This window comes from Miniopterus natalensis, chromosome 1 (assembly GCF_054644295.1).
Source record: "Miniopterus natalensis isolate mMinNat1 chromosome 1, mMinNat1.hap1, whole genome shotgun sequence".
NCBI lineage: Eukaryota > Metazoa > Chordata > Mammalia > Chiroptera > Miniopteridae > Miniopterus > Miniopterus natalensis.
Window position 1 is genome coordinate 51,253,370 of NC_142081.1, and position 22,897 is coordinate 51,276,266.

The window sequence follows — 22,897 nt, forward strand, 5'->3', positions numbered from 1 at the left end:
ATGTGTAATCGGCTACACCATCTAGGTGTGTGTAATGGAACTCTATGACGTTCACACAAAATCACCTGACGACACATTTCTCAGAATGTATCACGATTGTTAAGCTACGCATGACTATAGAAAGCCTTGATTCTATTTAATTATGTGAAGGTAAGTCAGCAAGAGATTTTTGAGTGGAGACATAGAAACTTTTTAAGCCTTTTTTAGTCTAATAAAGCTTAAACTATAGCCACAATTCAAAGATGCTGAAAAGTGGAACTAGATACAGGTTCTGCCAGTAATTTGCATACTAGCAGGTAATTTAATGAGTTAGAGTTACACAGGAACCATATCTGCTGGCCATGTCTTATTTGTCCTTTTTCTTCAAACAGGATAACTAAAGATAAAGACAATATTCAATAAAATAAAGTGGATGAAACAAATTCTAAGAGACTGCAATGCCACGTGCTACATTTAACCTAATTTTATTCATGCTTGCCTTGGGATGGGGAATAGATCATTCAGTAAAAACATACAGTAAAAACAAAATATGTCTTATCATGTACAACTTTTAAACTACAATAATGATGTACCTTAATTACTTCCATGCACACAAGTCTAACATTACAGTTGTTGTTTTTAAAAATAAACACAATTAAGACTTCTAGGAGCATTTTATAATAAAGTAATTCCTAATTTTTCTTTGAAGATAGATCAAGCACCTCCAAAATACAAATTCCTATACACAGTGAGCACTTTACTTAAAATGAATACTTAAGAAAATTAAGTATGGGACAGTCTTAGGATGAGCTGACATTATATATTCAGCTAAGTAGGCAACAAACCATAGTGCCAAGTGGAAAAAGTATATTTGTAAATAAATTTCAAAAACTAAGTTAACTTTTTATACTTAAATACAGAAAATATACTGATTTGCTAAAATAAATAAGATGTGATGTAGTAACACTTCACTATAAAGAATGCATACCAGAACATTTATAAATGGTGAGTGACTCTTATTAAGAATAGTTTACGACAATAAACGCTGGCTAAACAGAAGTGCATACTGTGAAGCACTACGTACGGGTGGTATATGTTCTGCCACATACTTTTGTTACCTTGAGGTAGATAACACATGTGTACCAAATTCGGCATTCATTTTCAGTTGCTGCTGGTATCATGTGTTTTAAGAAATGTGTACAGTATGAAAAAACTTGAAAATACTCATGAATGAAAAATGTCTTAGGAAAAAAATAGATATTTCCATGCAATTATGTACAGTCTCACTGTGTAAATTTCAAGGCAAGATTTTTGTTTCCTGTAAAACAGATCATTGTTCTATGAGAGAATGTTTACTTGTCTTAGTGCATTTCTTTTGTCTCCTCCTGCATTGCATTATTTTGCTCTATTCTTTATTTCTGTGTGCAAACGACATGCCAGTTAAAATGAAAACCATCTCACATGTAGGAAAAAAGTCTGGATTTTAAAAACTAAGAACTAATATAATCCTTTCTAAATGAAACCATCTGATTCAAGTAAAAAAAATGACTTAAACACTAGTAATAAAAAAGACAAACACATTTCATGAAGAATACAGAGAAATGTCTGCTGAGTGTTTTAGTTCAGATGTTTCAGAATGCTGCTGTATGTTTTATGAGGAATCTGAGGGGAAGATTTCATAGCAGAAGGCGTTAATGTTGCCTGTATTGACTTAAGTGGTGACCCAACTGGACTGTGAAACTGCGGGATGCCTATGGATTCAAGCTGCTTGTTAAACAGGAACTCACCACTGTTATTCAGAAATCCTTCCTCATTGCCTCTCTCCCCAAACTTCCCATCTTCTACAGGCTCAGTGTCTAGCATTTCAGTATCTTCTTTCCTACTAAAGAACTTGTCCAAGTAACTGGTGTAAGTGTTTTCCTTTTCAATTTGCTCATCCTTCCTTACCTCACAACAAAACTGATTTATGAGAAAACAGTCCTCACCACCACCCACAAACTGGCTATCCCAGGAAGACTGGTATAAGGCTTCTAACTGAGCCAAATTTGCCATTCCCTTTTCCTGCTTTTCTCGGCTTACTGACTTTGATATCAAACTTTTCAATTCTAGTTGGGACACTGAGCTATTCAAGTCATTTAATTTATCAACAACATCAGTAGGCTCACGTTGTGAACTAAGTTGAATAGTTCCTGCAATAAAGGAATCAAAGTCAAATCCCTGGTTCTTTTCCCTTTCTTTTTCAGCCAGCTGCTGTGATGCTTCCTCTAGAGCTATCTGGGCTTTAACCAATCCATTCCTTTCACATTTTGACTTGCCTTTCTTATCAGATTTTTCTTTAGTTTGTTCTTTCCAATTGGAAAGATCTATAATAAGCTTAGGTTCATAATAATGGTTAACTTCACTCTCTCTCCAAACTAAGTTATCTAAATATGATGATGACCTCATTTTGTAGTTACAAGTATGGCTACACTCCAGATCACAGTATTTGTTTTCATGATGATCTGGGTACTGCCAACAAGGCTCAGTGGAGTAACTGGTATCAAAAGCAGGATCCTCCAAATACTTTTCACGATCTCCATCCAAATATTTTCGAGGATCAATCTGTACTTCTTCTTCATCAGTGACATCAGACAGGGCTCTTGGGTCACGCTGAACTTCATCAATATCAAAGTTGTTATGTATAGGCCAATCATGCTCTGAAAATTGACATTCATGGTACCTGAAAAAAGAAAAAGCAATGCGTTACTGTGAGTCCATGTGTCTAATTTCATTTTCAAATTCACTGAGTGTCTTTTACGCGAAAGCACTATGACAGGCCTCTGAGGGGATAACAGAATCTAAAGTCATAAGCCTTCCCTGCCCTTCAGGAACTTATAATCTTAATAGACAGGTAAGATCTGTAACCATAAAGAACAATATGAGGCAATATTTGGTAATTACCAATGAAGTATATAATAATAAAACTCTGAATCCTCCATTCTTAAGACCAATTATGATTTCACACTATTTCCTCTTTTCTTTTCTTTTTTTTAAAAATATATCTTCATTGATTTCAGAGAGAGGAAAGGAGAGGGATAGAGACAGAAACATCAGTGATGAGAGAGTCATTGATTGGCTGCCTCCTGCAACCCGGGCATGTGCCCTGACCGGGAATCGAACTACGATCTCCTGGATCCTCGGTTGACGCTCATCCGCTGAGCCACGCTGGGCCAGCCTCTATTCTATTTTTCATCCAACTTAAACACAACTGCAAGTAAACCTCTGAATAGCTGGCATGTGGATAGTTTAATTCCAATACAGTTTTGCACAGAGCCAAAACACTTTATGGCCACGAAATGCGGATCTCTAATCTCAATCAGATCTCTTACAGATTTTCTCTCTACTGGTAATGGGCAGATTAGAAAGAGAGGAAGGCTTCCAGGAGCTCATTACCAGCAAATAGAAAACAAACTCTCCATGCACGTGTTACTGAATGCAGTATCCTCTATTGACACATCACAGCAAGGTGACCACGCCATGCCCAAGTAGAGACAGACAGAGACACATACATGAAAACAGTTGAGGGGATGGGAAGGAGTGAACAGAAGAGAGATTAGATGACTTAACTAAGTATAATAGAAAATGTAGAGATTGTAATACATTTGGGTATATATGTAAAGAACTGTATATACGTGGTAGAAATGTTCATGTGGAAGAAAAAATGTGGCTGGCAGATGTATGTAAACATATTCACAAATACCTCCACATTTTAGCAGGATGAAAAAATGCAAGTAAACAAACTAATTTCAACATTAACTACTTCTTTAATTATGAACTGACGATCATTTTTCTTTTAAACACAGAAATATATAAAACCCTGAAATGTTTAAGACTATTATTAGTGATTCCCAAACCTGGCTAAATATCAAAATCACCTGAAGATTTTAAATAACATTAACCCATTATTACATATTACCAAGTCGCTTTGAAGCAGAATTATATCCAAACTTCCCTAGAAATTTAGAAATCCTAAAAGGAGGCTGAGGGAAGAAATTCTTCAACTAAAATGTAGACTATTTTCCATTTTGATGTTTTGTACTGTTCAGACTAGAAAGTTCCTTATACTGAATTTGTTAACCATTCCAAAATTAATTTTATGAGAAAAAACATTTGAATATAAATATCATGATTTATATCCTAAGACAATGAATTATATGTAAAAATTTGAGGCACTTATGGAGATAACATCTTTTAAAAAACTGTGACATTCATAAAAGCAATAGTTGAAAATGGTTTAGACTTTCCATATTGTTTTATTAACTAAATATGCCTTAATGGCCTGGAAATGTTTCAAAGTAACATTTAGCTTTTCCTATTATGTATAACCTAATCAGTAACTATTAAATGTTTAAATTCCATAAAGGCTATTCAAGGATAAGTTTAGCAGAAACCCAGAGACTTTTACTAAATTTTAAAAAATTCTACATTGTGTAATTTAAAAATAAAACTCACTGTATTATGGTTTATTAAAAATACAATAAATATTTTTCTAATGTAGGATCAATTTACCTTTCCCAGTTATAAATGTGACTATGAGTTTCATCCATAAGCAAAATATCATCAACTTCATCTTCAATATGAAAAGGATGACTGGAAATTGGCTCATCCATTGGAAAAGAATATATGCTCATGTAAGGATGGGAAAGCGCTTCTTCTGCCGTCAACCGATCCATGGGGCTAAATGTCAAAATTTGTTCCAGGAAATCCAGTGCTGCAAAAGAGATAAAACTTCTTAACTATACTGAGGGTGCATCAGCCCATAAAGGGGGGAAAAAAGAGAACTACACAATTAAAAGATAAGTTAATTTAGCTTTTGTCAGAGAAATAAAACTAGCCTACCTGATTTATAGATTAAAAAGAAAATACATTTATTCATTCAATAAACAGCAAAAATTTGAAATGTACCCCAATCTCATTTTATGGCCAGTTATAAGAGAATAGGAATATATTCATTCAAACCATATGAAACTACCATTTTTATCAGTCAAAAATAGTCAAGTAACAGCAATTTAATATGGCTCGACCTAATTCATAGGTCCTAATACACAGGTCCTAATCTCAGCTTTGCAACTCACTAACGTCACTGAATTACTAGGTCACTTAAACTTGCTGAACTTTGGTTTCTTCATGTATAAAATAGATAGAGATATCTTATAAGGTATAAAATTTAAAAACACAGCATCTAGTGCTTAATAAAAAGACTTTCCCCTTTCCTTCCCTCATCTCCCTGACTAGATGTTATACTAATTTGTTAATCTCTGTTCACACAAATCTCAGGCCAGCATATCACATAAGGCACTTGATCATTTTAGGGCCCTGGTGGAACTACCATACACCGAATTCTTCCCCCTAACTCAGTCTGTCAGATTTTCCTAAGCTCCTTACCCAGCCTGGACCACACTATCACCAGCCTAAAAGTTGCCCTTACACCACCACACATTCCTATGCCTTATGGTTTACACCAATCTTCAACTCTGAATCATGTCTACCATCTATTTTGTCTGCTCCCTAGCCATATAGTGCTAATGCAAGCTAGAAAGAAAAATCACATGTATCTCTGGCTCACTACAAATTCATACTGTAGAATTTCAATTTGGCCTTTGCTATTGTGTTCAGCAATGTTCCACACTATCCCTTCATGCTCTCAATCTTCTTTATCATTCTTAGCAGATAAACCAACTTCATATTTATCTCAATTCCTTCTTCATATATCCTCTTATCCTTTACCTTCTATCTCAAAGGAAAAAAATAGCCCTTCTCTCTAAAACTAAGCTGTGCTCTAGAAAACACCCTATTTACATTATCTCATTCAACCCTTATATCAGTCCAATAAAGACCAAAGAGAAGAAACCTAAGGCTCATACCCCTCTGACCCAGGGCTGAGATTCCATCCTGCGCTTCCCACTCTTTTCCCCACTCCCCTCTATTATATTACCCTAACCTAGGGGGCCATTTCACAATGCATCAAGCTGTTCTTGGTTCTGAAAAAAAAAGAGGTCAGTCTTACTTAGCCCAGGGCCCCCAGGTCTAAAGGCAAGAGACCCTAAGGCAGAGAGTGATGGGTGGTTGACCCACCACAATCACGACTCTCGAGGGAAGGAGAGTATATTCAACTACACGAGAGGGATGTGTTGTAAAGTGCCTAGCAGTAGGGAGAGGGTGCGGCAAGTAAAAAGAAACCGGCCAGGCTGAGCTCCCAAGCACAGGCACAGACAGCACATCGCCATCACTGCACAGCGCTCTACTGGACAGCCCTGCTCTGGAAGAAATGGGTGTAAAATAGAGAAGCACATGGTAAACTGCAGAGAAAGGCAGGGTGAGAGGTATGTGTGGAAGGAAATACAGAGAGTATTCATCTAAAGACATTACCCAGAAGGGTTCCTAGTAGTCTTGAAGTGTTAATTCACACGGAGCGCATCTATGAAGTAAATCTCTAGTCTCAGGAACTTAAACACTCTGCACTGGTGAGCACAGTTCTGCCACTTGTGAACAACAAGGCTCTTTGTCCAATGGTTAGCTTAATGAATCCATTATCAAAGACACTCATTCAACACATTATGGATAAGTCCCAGCCATGAGTCAAATATTCAGGCTGGTTTATAGCTGGCTGAGGGCAGGAGAACAGAAGGTTCAAATTTAACTAGATTACAAATGCTTCAACAGCAATGTCCTATATTTATTTCTAGCTTGTTTCTTTTGATAAGACAGAGCAACAGAGCCAATGACTCACTCCAGAACCTAACCACTGGATCCCTAAGCAGTGTCTTTCAACCTGGCTGAGCAGGGCCATCCCTGCAGGGGGTTTTAAAAACACAGACATCCGCCCTGTTCTCCACCCCTGGATTCTGATTCAATAGTCTGCATTTTTAAAGAGCTCCCACAGAAAACTCCGAGGCATAGTCAAGTGCTATGTGGCTGCCATTCAATTATGAACAGGTATCACGAGAGTGGCTATAAGGTTAGGAACAGGAGAACCAGCAATGGAACTTGATTGTAAGGACAAACTGGAACCCTGGTTAGGAATGTAGAACTACTTAAAAGGAAGCCCACAAAACCTGTTGAAATTAAATACAGCTGCAATTTTATTTAAGCATTTATTATGAGTTCCAAGCATATTTGAAGGAGGGGGAAAAAAGACAATGTCAACATGATTTTGCCACCTAGTAACTACTTCTTAAAACATTTGCTACTTTAAAACACTGACACACAGTCTTGAACCACATAGAAGGATCAGAGTTGGTGATATGAATAACAGGTGTATAATTCATAGAAAGTTTAAGATGTTTAGGAAACTATGTATCTCTAACTTTATGATTCATGACAGAACTATACAATCCTGACATCAATGCATCTTAATACAGCATAATTATTATTATTTTTTAATGTCTTCATTGATTTCAAAAAGAAGAAGGGAGAGGGAGAGAGATAGAAACATCAATCGATGATGAGAGAGTCACTGATCAACTGCCTCCTGCATGCCCCCTACCGGGGATCGAGCCCGCAACCTGGGCATGTGCCCTGACCGGAGATCGAACCGTGATCTCCTGGATCATAGGTTGATGCTCAGCTGCTGAGCCACACCAGCCGGGGCAGTATAATTCTTAAAGATGTAAGACACAACCAACTTTTTAAAAAGATATTTTTCATGTCTAATGCTCTTCTAGAAAAAATGTTATTATAGATTACTACAAGAGTTAAAGATTTTTTTATATTATTTATATCAACAAATCTAAAGATATGTGACATACCTGTTTTAAAACATGAAATTGCTTTAGAGGTCAACAAAGTTTTGATTCTTTCCCAGTTCTTACTACTTTCAAGCTTGCACAAACTCTCACTTTAGCACCCAATACTCCGAACACCAATCTGCAAACTCTCATGTAATGTGTTTGCTCATTATGGAGTTTTGCTCATTCCTCCACCTCCTCCTTGTCCTGAAGCCTTTGCTTCTCCTCCTACCCACCACCCAACTAAATTCACCCTTTCATACCTAAATCACATTCTTACTCGTGATTCAGTACGCTCACCTATGGTAGATAAAGGTATAAGCTGGAAAAGTAAAAAGGAGTTAGAACCAGGAGAGAGGGATACACTTTTTGGAATGTGGAAAATTATTCAAAGGAGCAAAGAAACAGATCCCAGGCTAAGTGCCAAGCCAAAAAAGAGAAAGTGAGAGTTTAAGTGTTAGGTATACCTTAAATATCTAAAGACTATTTGGGAGAAAGCCATACATCTAAGCATAAAAAGCTAAAGCTTTCTACACAGATCCTGCTTACTTACTGACACACACACACACACACACACACACACACACACTCTTCATGATGATTATTCTTGAGTCACAATACCTTCTCGGCTAATTCCTGGAAGCAGCTGAGTTAAAGGTTTGTGTGGCTCAGTCATGTCATTTCTAATGTAAACTGGAATTACGCTGAGAAGCTCCTGACGATCTTCCTCATGAACAACAGGAATAGATTCTAAAATCAGCTGCATCTGTTCAAGTTCATGTGCACCTGAGATTTAAAAAAAACACCAAATATAAACAAAAACATTCCTCAATGTTTAGGTATCTGGCAATAAACATTCTAAAGCTAAAAGAAGCTAATTTAAATATTGTAATGACCACTGGGGAAGAAATTGTTTTAACTGAATCATTAATCAGCAGGTTTCACTCTTTTTGAATATTATCAATCTCCTCAAAAAGCCTATCTATTTCAATTTCTACTTATTAATATATTTAGTTTTAGCTCTCTGTCTCCATAAGAAGCTGACTCTTGAAGTCTGGCATCATATTAAGGTATCACAAAGTGGTTAAAAAAAAAAAAATCAATGAATTGGGATTTGAGAGACTTGGATTCTAGTCTTACCTCTAGCACTACCTAACCGGCTATAACTTTGGGAATACTTAACATGGTGATGACTTGATCTTATCAATAAAACAGAAGGTTGAACTAGATTTGTGAAACAAAAAGTTTTATAGTTATGTGTTAGGCTCAGCATTTCAGGACCACTGTAAAATAAATAAAAGAGGAAACTTTAGGCTAAATGGGCGACCAAAATACTCACAAACCATTCATTGTGCTTTTCCACTAATTTCTAGAAATTCGTTCAACATTCAATTTTTTCTTGAGTGCCTACTGTTGTCAAGGCATTTTAGACTATAGCTGTGAAACAAAACAGACCAAGTCCCTACCTTCACAGAGTTTACAATGTAGTGGAGGTAACATAACTGTAAACATTTATGTCAAATGGTGACAAATGCTATGAAAAAAAATAGAGTAAGCTAAGGGAGAACAGAGGATTGTTAGGGGTAGGGTTGTTAATACACAGAAAATAACCAAGGAATACCTCACTGAGAAGCTGAAAGTTAAGGAAATTAGGGAACACACCATACACTCATATGGAGAAAGAGAATTCCAGGAAGATGGGAAAAGGCCCAAATGCCCTGAGGGGAGAGTAGGTTTGGCACGTCTAAGAAACAATTAGGCGCCCAGTGGGCATGGCTCAGCAGCTGAGGTTTGATTCCCAGTCAGGGTAATTGCCCGGGTGGCAGGCTAAATCCCCAGTAGGGGGTGTGCAGGAGGCAGCCAATCAGTGACTCTCATCATTGATGTTTCTATCTCCCTCTCCCTTCCTCTCTCTGAAATCAATAAAGACATTTAAAAAAGAAAAGAAAAAAGAAAAGGAACGGGGAAAGGGAAAAGGGGAAAGGGGAAAGGGGAAAGGGGAAAAAGGGGTAAAAGGGGAAAAGGGGAAAAGGGGAAAGGCGGAAAGGGGGAAAGGGGGAAAGGGGGAAAGGGGAAAGGGGAAAGGGGAAAGAAACAATTAGGCAAGCGTAGCTGAGGTAGAGTGGTTGGAGGGAAACAACAGGAGATGAGGTCAGTGTGGTACCAGAACACAAAGGGTCTGCTTTATCCTGAATTGGATAGGAAAGCCATTACAGAGTTTGAGCAGGGAAATTACATGATCTGATTTCTGTTTTCAGAGAACTATTATGGCTGCTATGTGGCAACTAGATTACAGATAGCAAATACTGAAGCAGGAAAGCTACTTACAAAATCTGGCATTAGACCAGGAGAGACATAATAGTTGACTGCACTGGGGGGGGGGGGGGGGGGGTCAGTGATACAGTTAACAGATTCTGGATATATTCTGAAGGAAAACCCAGAGGCTCAGTACTGGATCAATACTGACAAAGGTGAAGGATGATGCCAAAATTTGGGTGTGAGCAATTAAAAGTGCCTCTGGTTTAGTATGATGAGGAAGACAGCAGAAAAAGAAAGTTTTGAGAAGCTATTAGACATCCAATGGATATATTAAGTTGTACCAAAAAAATGAGGCTAAGACATTTCCTATAGGTTAAAAATACACAGATTTCCAATGAATGCTTAGTTCTTGCCATTTATTGCTCAGTTCATTTGACGCCCATACCTAATAAACACTTAGATCTCTATCATGCTGCTTTTATTGAATGGTTCACAAACCTACCAATAAAGCATTAGAAGGAAACTACAGCTGGATCTTTCAAATAATTTCACAGACAATTCCATTAAATGTTTAAAGTTTACATGAGTTTACAAGAAAAAGTATGTTATCTAGAGATGGTTTTTAAAATCTAATTCTTTTTATTGCTATACGTAAGCAATGTCTGAATATGCCAAATGAACATTTAAAAATACACTACCGCCCAGCCAGGCATGGCTCAGTGGTTGAGCGTAGACCTAGGATCCAGGCGATCAGGGTTCGATTCCCGGTCAGGGCACATGCCCGGGTTGCAGGCTACAACCGATCAGTGGCTCTCTCATCATTGATGTTTCTATCTCTCCCTCTCTCTCTCTCCCTCTCCCTTCCTCTCTCTGAAATCAATAAAAAAATATTTTTAAAAAATTTTTTAAAATTTAAAAAAATAAAAATACACTACCTTTGTATATAATACAGCAGTAAATTCTGACCCCGTTTCATACAACCTGGAGCATGATCTAATGATTTTAAATTAAACAAATTAAATTTCTGCTGTCTTGATACAATATTATTGTGGTAGCTTAAAATATGTCTACAAACGCTTTGATACTCTTCCCTTCAAAGGGTGTTCAATTCTACTCTTGAGTGTGAGGTGTACTTAGTGACTTGCTTCTAACATAAAATAAAGTTCAAGTGGCACTGTGTCACTTTTGAGTCTAAATCACGAAAAGATATTTTGCATTCATGGCCAAGTGATTTTTGACAAGAGGGTCAGGGCAATTCAACGGAGAAAGAATAATGTTTTCCACAAATGGTTCCAGAAAAACTAGATATCCACGTCAAAGGAATGAGATTGGACCCTACTTCACACCATGCATAAAAATTAACTCACAAGATCACAGACCTAAATTTAAAGTTACAACTATAAAACCCTTAGGAGTTAGACAATAGTTTCATAGATATAACACCAAAAGCAGAAGTGACAAAAGAAAAAAAACAGATAAATGGGACACAATCAAAATTAAAATCTGTGTTTCAAAAGACACCTTCAAGAAAATGAATATGTAAAGAATTCTTACACCTCAATTATAAAAAGACAACCCAATTAAAAAGTAGGGCCCAGCCTGGCATGGCTCAGCGGTTGAGCATCAACCTAGGATCCAGGAGATCGGGGTTCGATTCCTGGTCAGGGCACATGCCCGGGTTGCGGGCTTGATCCCCAGTAGGGGGCATGCAGGAGGCAGCCGATCAATGACTCTCTCATCATTGATGTTTCTATCTCTCTCTCCCCCTCTCCTTTCCTCTCTCTGAAATCAATAAAGACATATTTAAAATAAAAATAAAAAGTAGGCAATGGGCCTGGATATATATTTCTCCAAAGAAGATATGGCCAAGAAACATATGCTCAACATCATTAGTCATTAGGGAAATGCAAATCAAAATCACAATGAAATACTACTTCATCTCTGCTTCACATCCAAAAAGACAGACTACACTTTAAGTATTGGTGAGAATGTGGAGAAATTGGAACTTATACACTGCTAATGGGAATGTAAAATGGTACAACTACTTTGGAAAATGGTGTGGCATTCAAAAAGTTTAACACAGAGTTATCATATGACACTACTAATGGTTATAGGGTATCTTTCAGGAGAGAAAAAAATGTTCTAAAATTAAATGGTTATAAGACCCTGTGAATATACTAAAAAAATGTTGAACTGTATATTTTAAGTGAGTGAACTGTATGGTTATATGAATTATATCTTTTTTTTTTTTTTTAATATATCTTTATTGAACTCTGAGAGAGGAAGGGAGAAGGAGAGAGATAGAAACATCAATGATGAGAGAGTCGTCATTGATTGGCTGCCTCCTGCACGCTGCCCAACTGGAGATCGAGCCCACAACCCAGGCATGTGCCCTGGCTGGGAATCGATCTCCTGGATCCTAGGTCAATGCTCAACCGCTGAGCCATGCACGGCTGGGCTATGAATTTTATCTTGACAGAACTTTCTTTAAAAAGATACATTAACTTTCTTTGCTTTCTCTTTTAGATCATTAGTTCTTCTGGGGGAAGCCAGCTGCCATAATGTGAAGACACTCAAATCTACATGGAGAAGCCCACAAGGTCAGGAACTGAGGCCTTCTGCTAAAAGCCATGTGAGTAAAGCTATCTAGAAGTGGAACCTCCTACCTCAGACAAGCCTTCAGACGACTGTAACCTCAATCAACATCTTTAAGCAAATCTGAGCTAGAACCCACTAGCAAAGCCACTCACCAATTCCTGAAGCATAAAAACTGTGAGATAATGATTATTTGTTGTTTAAGCCACTAAGTTTCAAGGTAATTTGTCAAACAGCAACAAATAATAATTATTTTATATATGCTGGAAAGTACTTGAATATCAGGTATATAACCTGTAATTAATCACAGTGTTGCTCCTCAGAAAGAATTCAATCCACTTAACAATTTAGTTTCCAGTAATCACTGATATTCTCATAGTTTCCTACAATGAAATTCAATCACTATCACACATCATGAAATAAATTTCAGATAAATTTAGGGGAAATATTACAATGGATTGGTTAATATTAGGTAAGCTGAGTGCTACAAGTATCAAAAAAAATTTAAGGGCATTTATGCACACCATCCTTTCAACAATGCTCTCCTTTGCACCCTAATCTTTCTTTTATTACTTTTGTAAGCAGACTATGTTCCACTCCCTTCCTTCTGCTCTTAGCACAAACTGGGAGTGGTGGGAGGCTCACTCTAAGATTGGTTACAGAGAAGAAAAAGTAAAAAGACCTAAAAGAGAGAAAAAGACCTAAATCACCATCACACCTCTAACTAAAAAATCTTCAGTACCTTACTATTTTCCCTAGTGTTTCAAATGGAAACTCCTTCCCCTACTTTCTAAGTGTTCTGGCCCCATCTTAACCAGTCATAAATATCTTATTTGACACCTTGCTTTCATCAAACTTTTCTCACTGATTTATGCATACCAGGCTCATCCCTTTACTTATACAGATACCCTTAAATAGATACCACTTTCTCTCCCTCTCTTTTCACCTATCAAAATTCTTCACTTTCCTATGTAGTGAAAAATCCTTTGACTCTTTTATGTCTTCCGTTCCAGCCATTACTGATGTAGTTTCTCTAAGTCTGCAGCTTTTATAGTCTGTACTAAGAAGTTTTACACAAACTCTTACTTTGCTTTATGATATTTGGCATTTTTCACGGATTATTTGCCTCTTCCCATCTTGGCTAAATTCTCTCACACTTTAGACTCTCTCATAGCACTAAACTCAGCAAAATATTGTTTGGCTGCTTCTGAAAGGTCACAGTACTCAGGCAACACGATATGGCAGCTCAAGCAACAAGGATGATTGGAATGGGCAGGTCAAGAATTACTAGATTTTCAATAATAGCTAAAAAATTTCATCAGGAAGTGACAAAAACTGACAGAACTAGACAACTCAGATATCATCTGACACAGATTACCAACAAGTATTTTGGATCTATGAAATATAAAATTATATTTAAGAAATAAGATATACAAAACATTAGAATTCTTTTTTTGTTAAACTTACTGATTTTAGAGAGTGGGGAAAAGTAAGAGAGAGAGAGAAACACTGATTTGTTGTTCCACTTATTTATGCATTCCTTGGTTGCTTCTTGTATGCATCCTGACCGGGGATCAAACCCACACCTTGGCATATGGGGATGATGCTCTAGCTAACTGAGCTACCTGGCCAGGGCAGAACACTAGAATTCCAACTAAATTAACTGAGTGAACAATTCAGTAAATATGTGAATAAGTTTTCTCAAATTTTTAAAAATTAAAAACACCATTTAATCTTTATATTTTAATATTCCAGACTACAATAAATTATTTTAAATCTTATATAAATCTTTCTTCATGGATACATGCAAAATTCTCTCTTTGGAATTTTCCCCCATATATTTTAACTTTCTAACCTGCAAAGAGGGTTTTACCAGTCAGCATTTCAGCAAAGATGCAGCCTGCAGCCCACATGTCAATGGCTTTAGTATAATTATTAGGAGAAAGTAAAAGACGTGGAGATCTGTACCATTTAGTAACCAATCCTTCAGAAAGATGACCCTGAAAAAGAAACAAAAACATACTTTAATTTTTTACTTTAGCTGAAAAACAGTACATAAAACTTGATTTATTAATGAATCATGGATCTACAAACAACAACCCATAATTGTGAAATACTAAAACAATACTGTTGATTTCTATGCCTATTTTCAAGGCTCTTGCACTTCTGAGGTTTAATCCCCCTGGGATATACCATCTATAAGATGATGTTCACATGAAGTCTGCTGACCAAAATATACCATAACTCCAGGCCACACATTCAAAACGTGTTTCAGAAGAGGAGCTATTTTTCACTTCAAGTCTTGTTAATTAAGGAGCAGGTATGCTTCAAATCAACAAGAAAGGTAGGTAACAGTACCAGGTGCTACTGATAAACCAATGCAACCTCCTTACTGACAACCCAGGGGACCTACTCGTCCCATTCCTAATCAACCTTAATACTTTACGTCTAAAAAGCATTTGACAAAAGTATTATACATATATTGCCTTATTTCATCCTCAAAACAAGCCTGAGAAATTGTGAAGGTAGATAGTAATAACTCCATCTGCAGGGGCGATAACAGAGAAATTAAGAAATCTGCCTACGGTCATATATATAGCTTAGATAGATGTAGAAATGGAACTCAGTTTTAGATAGTGTAACTCTTTGTTCAGTGTCCTATCCGCAATACTTCACTGTTACCCATAAAGCGGATGTGGTCATCCATTTCATTTTAATACTCAATTTCTATGTTAAAGGTTTTTTTTAAGTAAGTTATACTTTATGCGAGATTATATATGTGAATGAAAAGATTTGTTTATTGTAGACATGTGCTATGGGAAGGCAAACAAGCACGACTCCTAGGGAAGTCCTGCTCCACTTTTATATTTTAAGCATCAGAGTCCTGCACATCATTTCATTTGAAAACTAAAAGACCAAGGTTGGGATTGGAAAATATTAACTTCTTGTACAAAGGCAAGTTATCTAAGGCAAAGCTACTATGAATCCTTTTGGCTAGTCTTACTACCTATTTTATGTGAATTTAGATTTCAAACTAAATTAAGTTTGTCTAAACAAGGCATACCAGAATAGTATAAACTCAAAGGGACAAAAGACTTAAAATTTGAAATAGCATCCTTTCTTACCTGCATAGGATCACACTTTTGCCCTAAACACATAAGAATATACCCCACTTTTAAATAAAGGAGAATTTCAATTATAATAAATAACCACACACTTTTAGGAATCTGTATTTAATTAGAATCCCACTCAACCTTCATTTCAAACATAAGGACTCTGTGAATGAAAGATATGTATCAAAAGAAAACATACTACAGCTGGTGGGAGTGAGCATCATCCCATATACTGAAGGGCTGCTGGTTCAATTCTTAGAGCACATACCTGGGTTGTGGGAGCATACAGAAGGCAACCAATTGATGTTTCTTTCTCATATCGACATTTCTCTCTCTCTCTCTCTATCTCCCCCTCTTCCTCTCTCTAAGCATGTCCTCAGGTGAAGATTAAAAAGAAGAAAAGGTACTATGTAAAGTTTAATACAACTAACTAAAGATTCTTCCACAATATACACAGGAAATACAAAAGTATCTATTCCTAGTGATATATATCAGTAAAGGTCTGTCTCAGCTGGCTTTCCACGTACCTTATGGGAATAATGGGGATCCATGATCCGCGCAAGACCAAAGTCACCTATCTTCAGCACCAAGTCTTCAGTATTAATGAAAAGATTAGCTGGTTTGAGATCTCTGTGCAGTACGTTTGCAGAATGAATATATTTGAGCCCACGTAGCAGCTGATACATGAAAAGCCGGGCATGCTCTTCCAGTAAGGGGCCTTGCTCCAGCACATTAGCCAAGTCTGTCTCCATGTACTCCTGAACAATGTAAACACTGTTCAGTTCGGTAAGAGAGCCCACATCGTCTGTTAAATGGCTTCCACTAGGACCAAGAATTTCAAACACTTTCACAATGTTATCGTGGTCAAGTCTTCTAATAATTTTGATTTCACGTAGAGCATGTTTGACACTCTGGGGATCAGTAAGGACAATTTTCTTGATGGCTACTCTTTTGTCACAGTCATTGTCTACAGCAGAAAAAACCAAGCCATTGCCTCCACAACCCAATGGTTTTAAGTCCATATACCTAGAGCCCAGATCAAAACCATGAATGTTCATGAGACTTTCAAATTTCTCTGCCATTTTGAAACCCTTACTATTGCCTTTTCCTTTCGAATTGTTGAACTTGTGTAAACAAGGAAGAAAACTGGCATCAAAAGGAAGGATCTTTCAAAAAGGGAGAAGAAAAACAATTTTGCTTCCACAGCAAGATAGTTTCTTGATGTTCATTGCATATGCCAACCAGGCCTGTTGAGTTCCCCTTAGATTTAAAGCTCAAAAAGCTCTCCTCATATTGAGAATTAAAAAGATTGGAGTACTCATAGTTCAAGAATGGGGCAGCAACTCTGCAGACATTTAAAGAAAACACTCGAGAAACTCAAACGGAATGAAATGACATACTATGCACTCAGATTTACTGTGCTAAACGATTTAACATTTAACAAAAATGTGAATAAATATGCACACAACAGGCTTCTATGAACATTCTCCTCACAGTGCAGATACATTCAGTGTTGGACTGGTCCTGAGCAGCATCGTTCTAAGGTGCCGGTAAGCACTATTTCCGTTTTGCTTCTTTTCTTCCTTTGTTGCTGTATATTTCAACAGGAAGCCTTGGCAGCTGTTGGTTAACAGATGTCTTTGTTAGTGATCAGGTGGCTCCAGCTCACCACAATCACAATCAAAGCTACCGTCCATCTTACTCTGATACAACCTAGGGAATGAGAAAAAAGGAGAATAGTTACCACTGCAAGAAGTGCTCTTTTCTTCAACTCTGTGAAGTGACATGAATTGGGCATTTAGCTATAAACTACAACTGGTACATTAAATTTATTTTATAGTCACTAAATGTTAATATTACCTTCAATCAAAAATAATTCTCTGTGTTGTAAGCAATTCCCATGTGTTAGCTCAGACTCCAGATCCCACCACACTATATTCTTTATAATCTTTAGGCTCATTAGGTTGTATCATTTCTTAAATGCCAGTGAGTAAAGGAAGGAAAGCTCAGAATATTTTTACAGAATTCTTTAGGATTTTTTGAAGGTTAAAATATTAGTAACACAAAAGAATAAATAAAAAGCAAACCTATGACTTGGCAATTTTTCTTCAAGGAACATTTCCTACAGAAATGTTTGAAAATTAACATACGAAATATTTCTGAAATGGCAAAATATTAAAAATAGCTAAACTTTCAACAGTAGAATAAATAAGTTATAGTCATTTAGTGGACTACTACATGATAGTAAAAATGAATAGATGGTTGAAATCACTAAATTTAAAAAGCAAATTGCAGATAGAAATGTGCATGCTGAAACTAGTTATAGCAGGTTCATAAACATGCAAAAGAATGTTATTTTATGGGTGCATACATATATACCAAAAGTATAAAAAAATATGAGACTGATAACAGACTCATAATAATTTCCTTGCAGAATAAGGGAAGGGATTAGAATCAGGGTGAGATTACACAGTATGCTTCAAATACATATTTAATGTGTTATTTCTTTTTGAAAAACTGAAGTATGACAAATTATTAGAATCTTATAGAGCTGAGTGGTATGTATATAAAGAGTTCATATTATAGTGAGAGAAGACAGGCCAACAAATAAGCAAAACACACATATGTCAGAAGACAGTAAGCGGTGTGGAAAAAATAAAACAAAGGGAGGGTGGTTAGGGAATGCCTCCCTAGCAAGGTGGTATTAGAACAAAGCTCTAAAGGAGGAAGTCCGGGAGTGGGTGGGCCTTAGCGATGAGGGAGTAACTGTTCCAGACAGAGGGGCTACACTGAGGGTGTGTGTGTGTCCCATGTCTGAGAAACAACTAGGCAGCCAATGTAGGAGCTTATTTAAATATATATGCAAGTAATACAGCCAAATCCCTAAATGGAAAGGCTTCCTGTTGCCGGCTTTTGATCTAAAAGGTGGTACAGGTGCAGTATCTCTTTATTCAAAGGGCCAATAATTTAAAGGCAATGAGAAACTGTATCAGTGTATGAAATAAATAAAGCAGCCCATTCTGACCATGATATGACAATTTCCAATCACCTTCAGCTGTGGCTTAAGAGAGCCGCTAAGACTCTCAAACACACCAGCTGTTTCACAGTAGTAAAGCTTAGGACTCTCAAACACAGCAGCTGTTTCACAGTAGTAAAGCTTTAGTACAATAGGTAATCTGGCTTAATGTCCTGCCTGCTTCATATTCCTACACACTTCACATGTGGAAATTCAAGATTCTAAAAAATATACAGCACTTGTCTCAAACTGAAAAAATCTTCAATTCCCAGAAATCAACAAACATGAAAAACTGCATGTGAACGAGAAAACTGATGATACTAATAACTCAGAGACTATTTAACAAAAATTGATACTTACTATCCCTGAGTTCTTTTAATATATGCGCTTCTTGTATCTGCTTAATACTGTGAAGGACAGTAAAAGCATAAATGCTTTCTTTGTTTTACTATAACAGAGATAGTTTCTTCAGTTTGCAAGTTTTTGTCTGCTTCTCAGAAATCAGAAAAAAGAAAACAAGCAGACTCCTAAAAATTCTGTAGCTTGTCTATTTGTAGTAAAACATTTAAAAGTTAATGTTTGCACATAAACTTTTGAATTTAAAATATTTTTAAAGGACTTTAATACTGTGTGTCCCGTCAATTTTTTCTATTTGTATACATGTTTATACTTCTTAGATACTACCAAATATCCTAGAAAAACAGTATTTTTCAAAGGCCCCAGTACTTCTGAAATTTTTTATTTCTAGTTTCCAAGTGAAATAGGATTGTTCACACCTACCTTTCTGCCCTAATGTAGACAATTCCTTAAAGCTCAGTTGAGTTTTAAGTTTTTAATAAACGTACATTTTTAAGTCAGTTCTATAGACTTGACATAAGACCAGTAAAATCTCTTAAGTACTCTCTTAAGCTTCTAGTTCATTAATAGAGCAATCGTAGCTAAGCACAAATAGTGCTTTATCAAAAACGACACCACTATCATCTGACAGAATAGCACTACAGTAGGAATTGCAGCCAGATTAGAGCTAAGAGAATGAGATCTCTCTACTCAAGAACCCCTCCCATCCACATCTGCTCCCTTTAATTTTTAGTGAGGCCAAGAAGCATCACAGACCAGAAAACAAATAAAAGGGTGAAAACACCTTTTCAGAAATCTCAGTGGCTGATGAGCACTTACAAGGTAAGAGAGTGGGTAAAAATTCATCTTGGGGGAGGTGGGAGAAGCTTGTGCCTATGCCGAGAACTGCAGTCCTCCTGTAGATTCAGATGATGACTATACTGAAAGCCTTAATAGACCAGAAATATGAGACCATTCTAAAGAGAGAAGGTAGTATTTATCAATATTGTCTGTAATTCCACTAGACAGTGAGGACTGCACCAATAAAACTTGGAGGAAAAAAAGAACCCATTATTTACAATAACAGTGCTTGCCCAGTGATCTGCCTCACTGTTCTGTGAGTAGTATTCTTCAAAATCCTTCAATATCCATTAGACCAAAAGCTATTGGAGCAACTTTTCACCTAGGAGCTTGAAAAGTAAGCCCACCTTATTCAGTAAGTTGGAGGTAATGCTATACACCTCTGAATGATAAAAGTGGATCCAGTAAATGTTTCTAATTTATTTAGTCACATTCCATTCAGCGACTATTTGCTAATTATATATTATGTGCCTGTCAATATACCAGGCACCGGGGATAAAATGGTAAGTAAAAACAGACTTGAGCCCTGGTTGGAGACAGAAAATAAATAACACAGGAAAAGGGGGAATACAAAGGAGACAAGTGCTACCAAGGAATGGTACAGGATGCTATGAGAGCCTACACTGGGGGATCTGACCTAACTAGGAAGATCAGGATGTGTGTGTGCCTCTAGGAGCCATAAAAAGGCAGAAGCCTCCCATGCTCACTCTTAGTGACCACGAAAACAGCTTCCTCCTTATTACAATGACCCTCATAATAGTTATGTTCCAAATCCTGATCTCTCTAACCATGTCCATCTTTCACATCAATCATGGAGCTCCCTGGCATTAATCAACTGTACCAGCAAATCACTGGTCAGAGCATCCTCCATCTACACGACCTCTATAAATGTCCCATTTATACCACTTTCTCCACTATCATGTTTAACTTCATAAAAGCAAAGTTCAAGGCTTACACTTCAGAAAGATCGGGGGTTCCACATTCCTCTTGCACTTTCCACACTTCAAGGGAAGAAAAGGAAAACTAAGACGGCACATGAACTTAAAATGACCCTTCCCAGCATCCTTCCAATTTCTCTACCTCCAAACGTTACTCATTCCTACCAACCTGTGAAGGCGGATACTGTGAGCCAGTGTTTTGTTTTTAACAATTTGGTGAATAAAGTGAAGTGCAGAGAATGATTTATAAGAATGTGCAGAGAATGGTTTATTTATAAGAATGAAGTTGGCCGTATGCTTTACCAGTGGTCTTCTTTCAGTGATCCACCATAACATGGAAGTAAAAGCTCTCTGTGTAGCCCAGGCTGGATTCCAGCTTCCTAAATTATAAGACAGTTCCCTGAAACCATCAAACGCAACTGTCCCATCAAGCATTCCTTTCTTCCCTAAAGTACCTCCTGCTTTCTTGTCATTTAGCCTAGCCCCCAGCCCAGACCAAGAGAAATACAGGTATTCTGAGTCAAGCTTAAGTGTATGAAGTAAAGTTATAAAATGCAAAAGAAGTAACTTCACTCTATCCCATCACCCCTATCCTATAGAAAATTGATTTGCTTTCCCTTCTTATCCAGTTATAATTTCGCCTGTGTCAGTAAAGGAGCCTGGATGTGCAAAGCAAGTTTGAGATGAGGGCCTTAAACATAAAGGTTACTTTTTCTGGTTCTCTCTTCCATCTTCCACTCTGCAGCTTCCCAGGTTAAATGCTGATATGGGTCATTTGGCCTGATCAAACTCACTGACAGCTCTCTCCTTCCTCCCTCCACAACAGCTCTTGCCTATTTTGCTCTTCTCCAGGGTCAAGTGAGTAATTTGAGTTAACTGGAATCCAGCCAGCCTCACATCTTCTCAGCCAAAACCCAGCTGCTACTGGAGAGAAGGGAAAGGTTGAACTCCACTTATATTCACCTAGGACTGTTTCCTAACCCTAGCACAGAGAGAGGTGTTGCTACAGCAAATTCACCCTTCCCTAAAGTCATGTCTCAAGCTCTCATTAAAGCTGTTTCTAGGGCAGAGAAGGCAAAAGCTACAGCTTAAACTGCCTGCTCATATGCATTCTTGACAAAGCCCTTGCTCCTAATATAGAACAGTCCGAGGAGTTATCAGGAAGTCCTCTCAGGATTTGGAGCTCAAAGAGGCCTGGAGAGCATGCAAATCAGTGAATGATCTTAGGAACCTGGGGTGGGAGGGAGGACCTTAAAATTAAAACACCAAAGCCTAACAGGCTTGGCTTACTATTAGGAACTACTGCTAGCTACAGAAACTTTCAAAGTCAAAGACAGATGATTACATAGCGGCAAGCAAAGTATCCAATTTTAAAAAACTTCTCTTCCTTTATATATTTTAATTGGCCTTTGACCTTAAAAGCCATTATAAAATAAATGCCACTATGTTTATTCTGATGCTCATATCTAGTTGCTATTTACTCTAGGGTATCTATATTGGAATATCAGAACTTCACAGACCAGATAAACAGGATAGTCAAACAATCTCTAAAGAGCCTTCCAATTCTAAAAGCTGATGACCTATGAAATATGAAAGCACATTACAAGTCTCTTATTTCACGGATTTTTGTTCCCAAGCACTTATTATGGTGATACACCTAGAACAGGAGAAACGTGATTGAAACCACACTATACTGAATATTAAACAATCCCTTCTACAAAATTATGGCTAGAAATTTAGAAATAATTATAATAACCCTTCATCCCCTCTCCTATCTTCTTCTTAGCCAAGCCCTCATTTCTGAATCCTTTCCTAATGTTAAGGAAACACTGGAGGAAATATACAAGCAGGATCCATGTAGATGGCCTCCTTCTTCAAGTACCTTTGGACATCTGAGGAGTCCAACAAGATGAAAATTAACAAATTTCTGTAGCAGTCAGGATAGGTTAGTAACTATAACCCCCAAATCTCAGTGAGTTATTAAGTCTTGCCCATGTATCAAGTCCCACAAAGGTGTCATGCATCTCTACCATT

The 22,897-nt window shown here is 37.2% G+C and overlaps 1 protein-coding gene across 2 annotated transcripts in view; it reads right to left on the bottom strand.

Annotated features, from left to right (window-relative positions):
• Positions 1-259: 259 nt before the first annotated feature.
• The window catches only part of MAPK6 (mitogen-activated protein kinase 6), a 36,483-nt gene continuing 13,845 nt past the window's right edge, over positions 260-22,897 (bottom strand). For both annotated transcript variants that reach the window (XM_087821405.1, XM_016224840.2), the window contains exons 2-6: positions 16,240-17,425; positions 14,455-14,599; positions 8,367-8,531; positions 4,528-4,729; positions 260-2,698 (exon numbers count right to left, since the gene is read on the bottom strand). In XM_087821405.1, the coding sequence (XP_087677531.1) occupies positions 1,597-2,698; positions 4,528-4,729; positions 8,367-8,531; positions 14,455-14,599; positions 16,240-16,794 (2,169 nt within the window). In that variant the 5' untranslated portion in view covers positions 16,795-17,425 and the 3' untranslated portion in view covers positions 260-1,596. The remainder of the gene's footprint in view (positions 2,699-4,527; positions 4,730-8,366; positions 8,532-14,454; positions 14,600-16,239; positions 17,426-22,897) is intronic.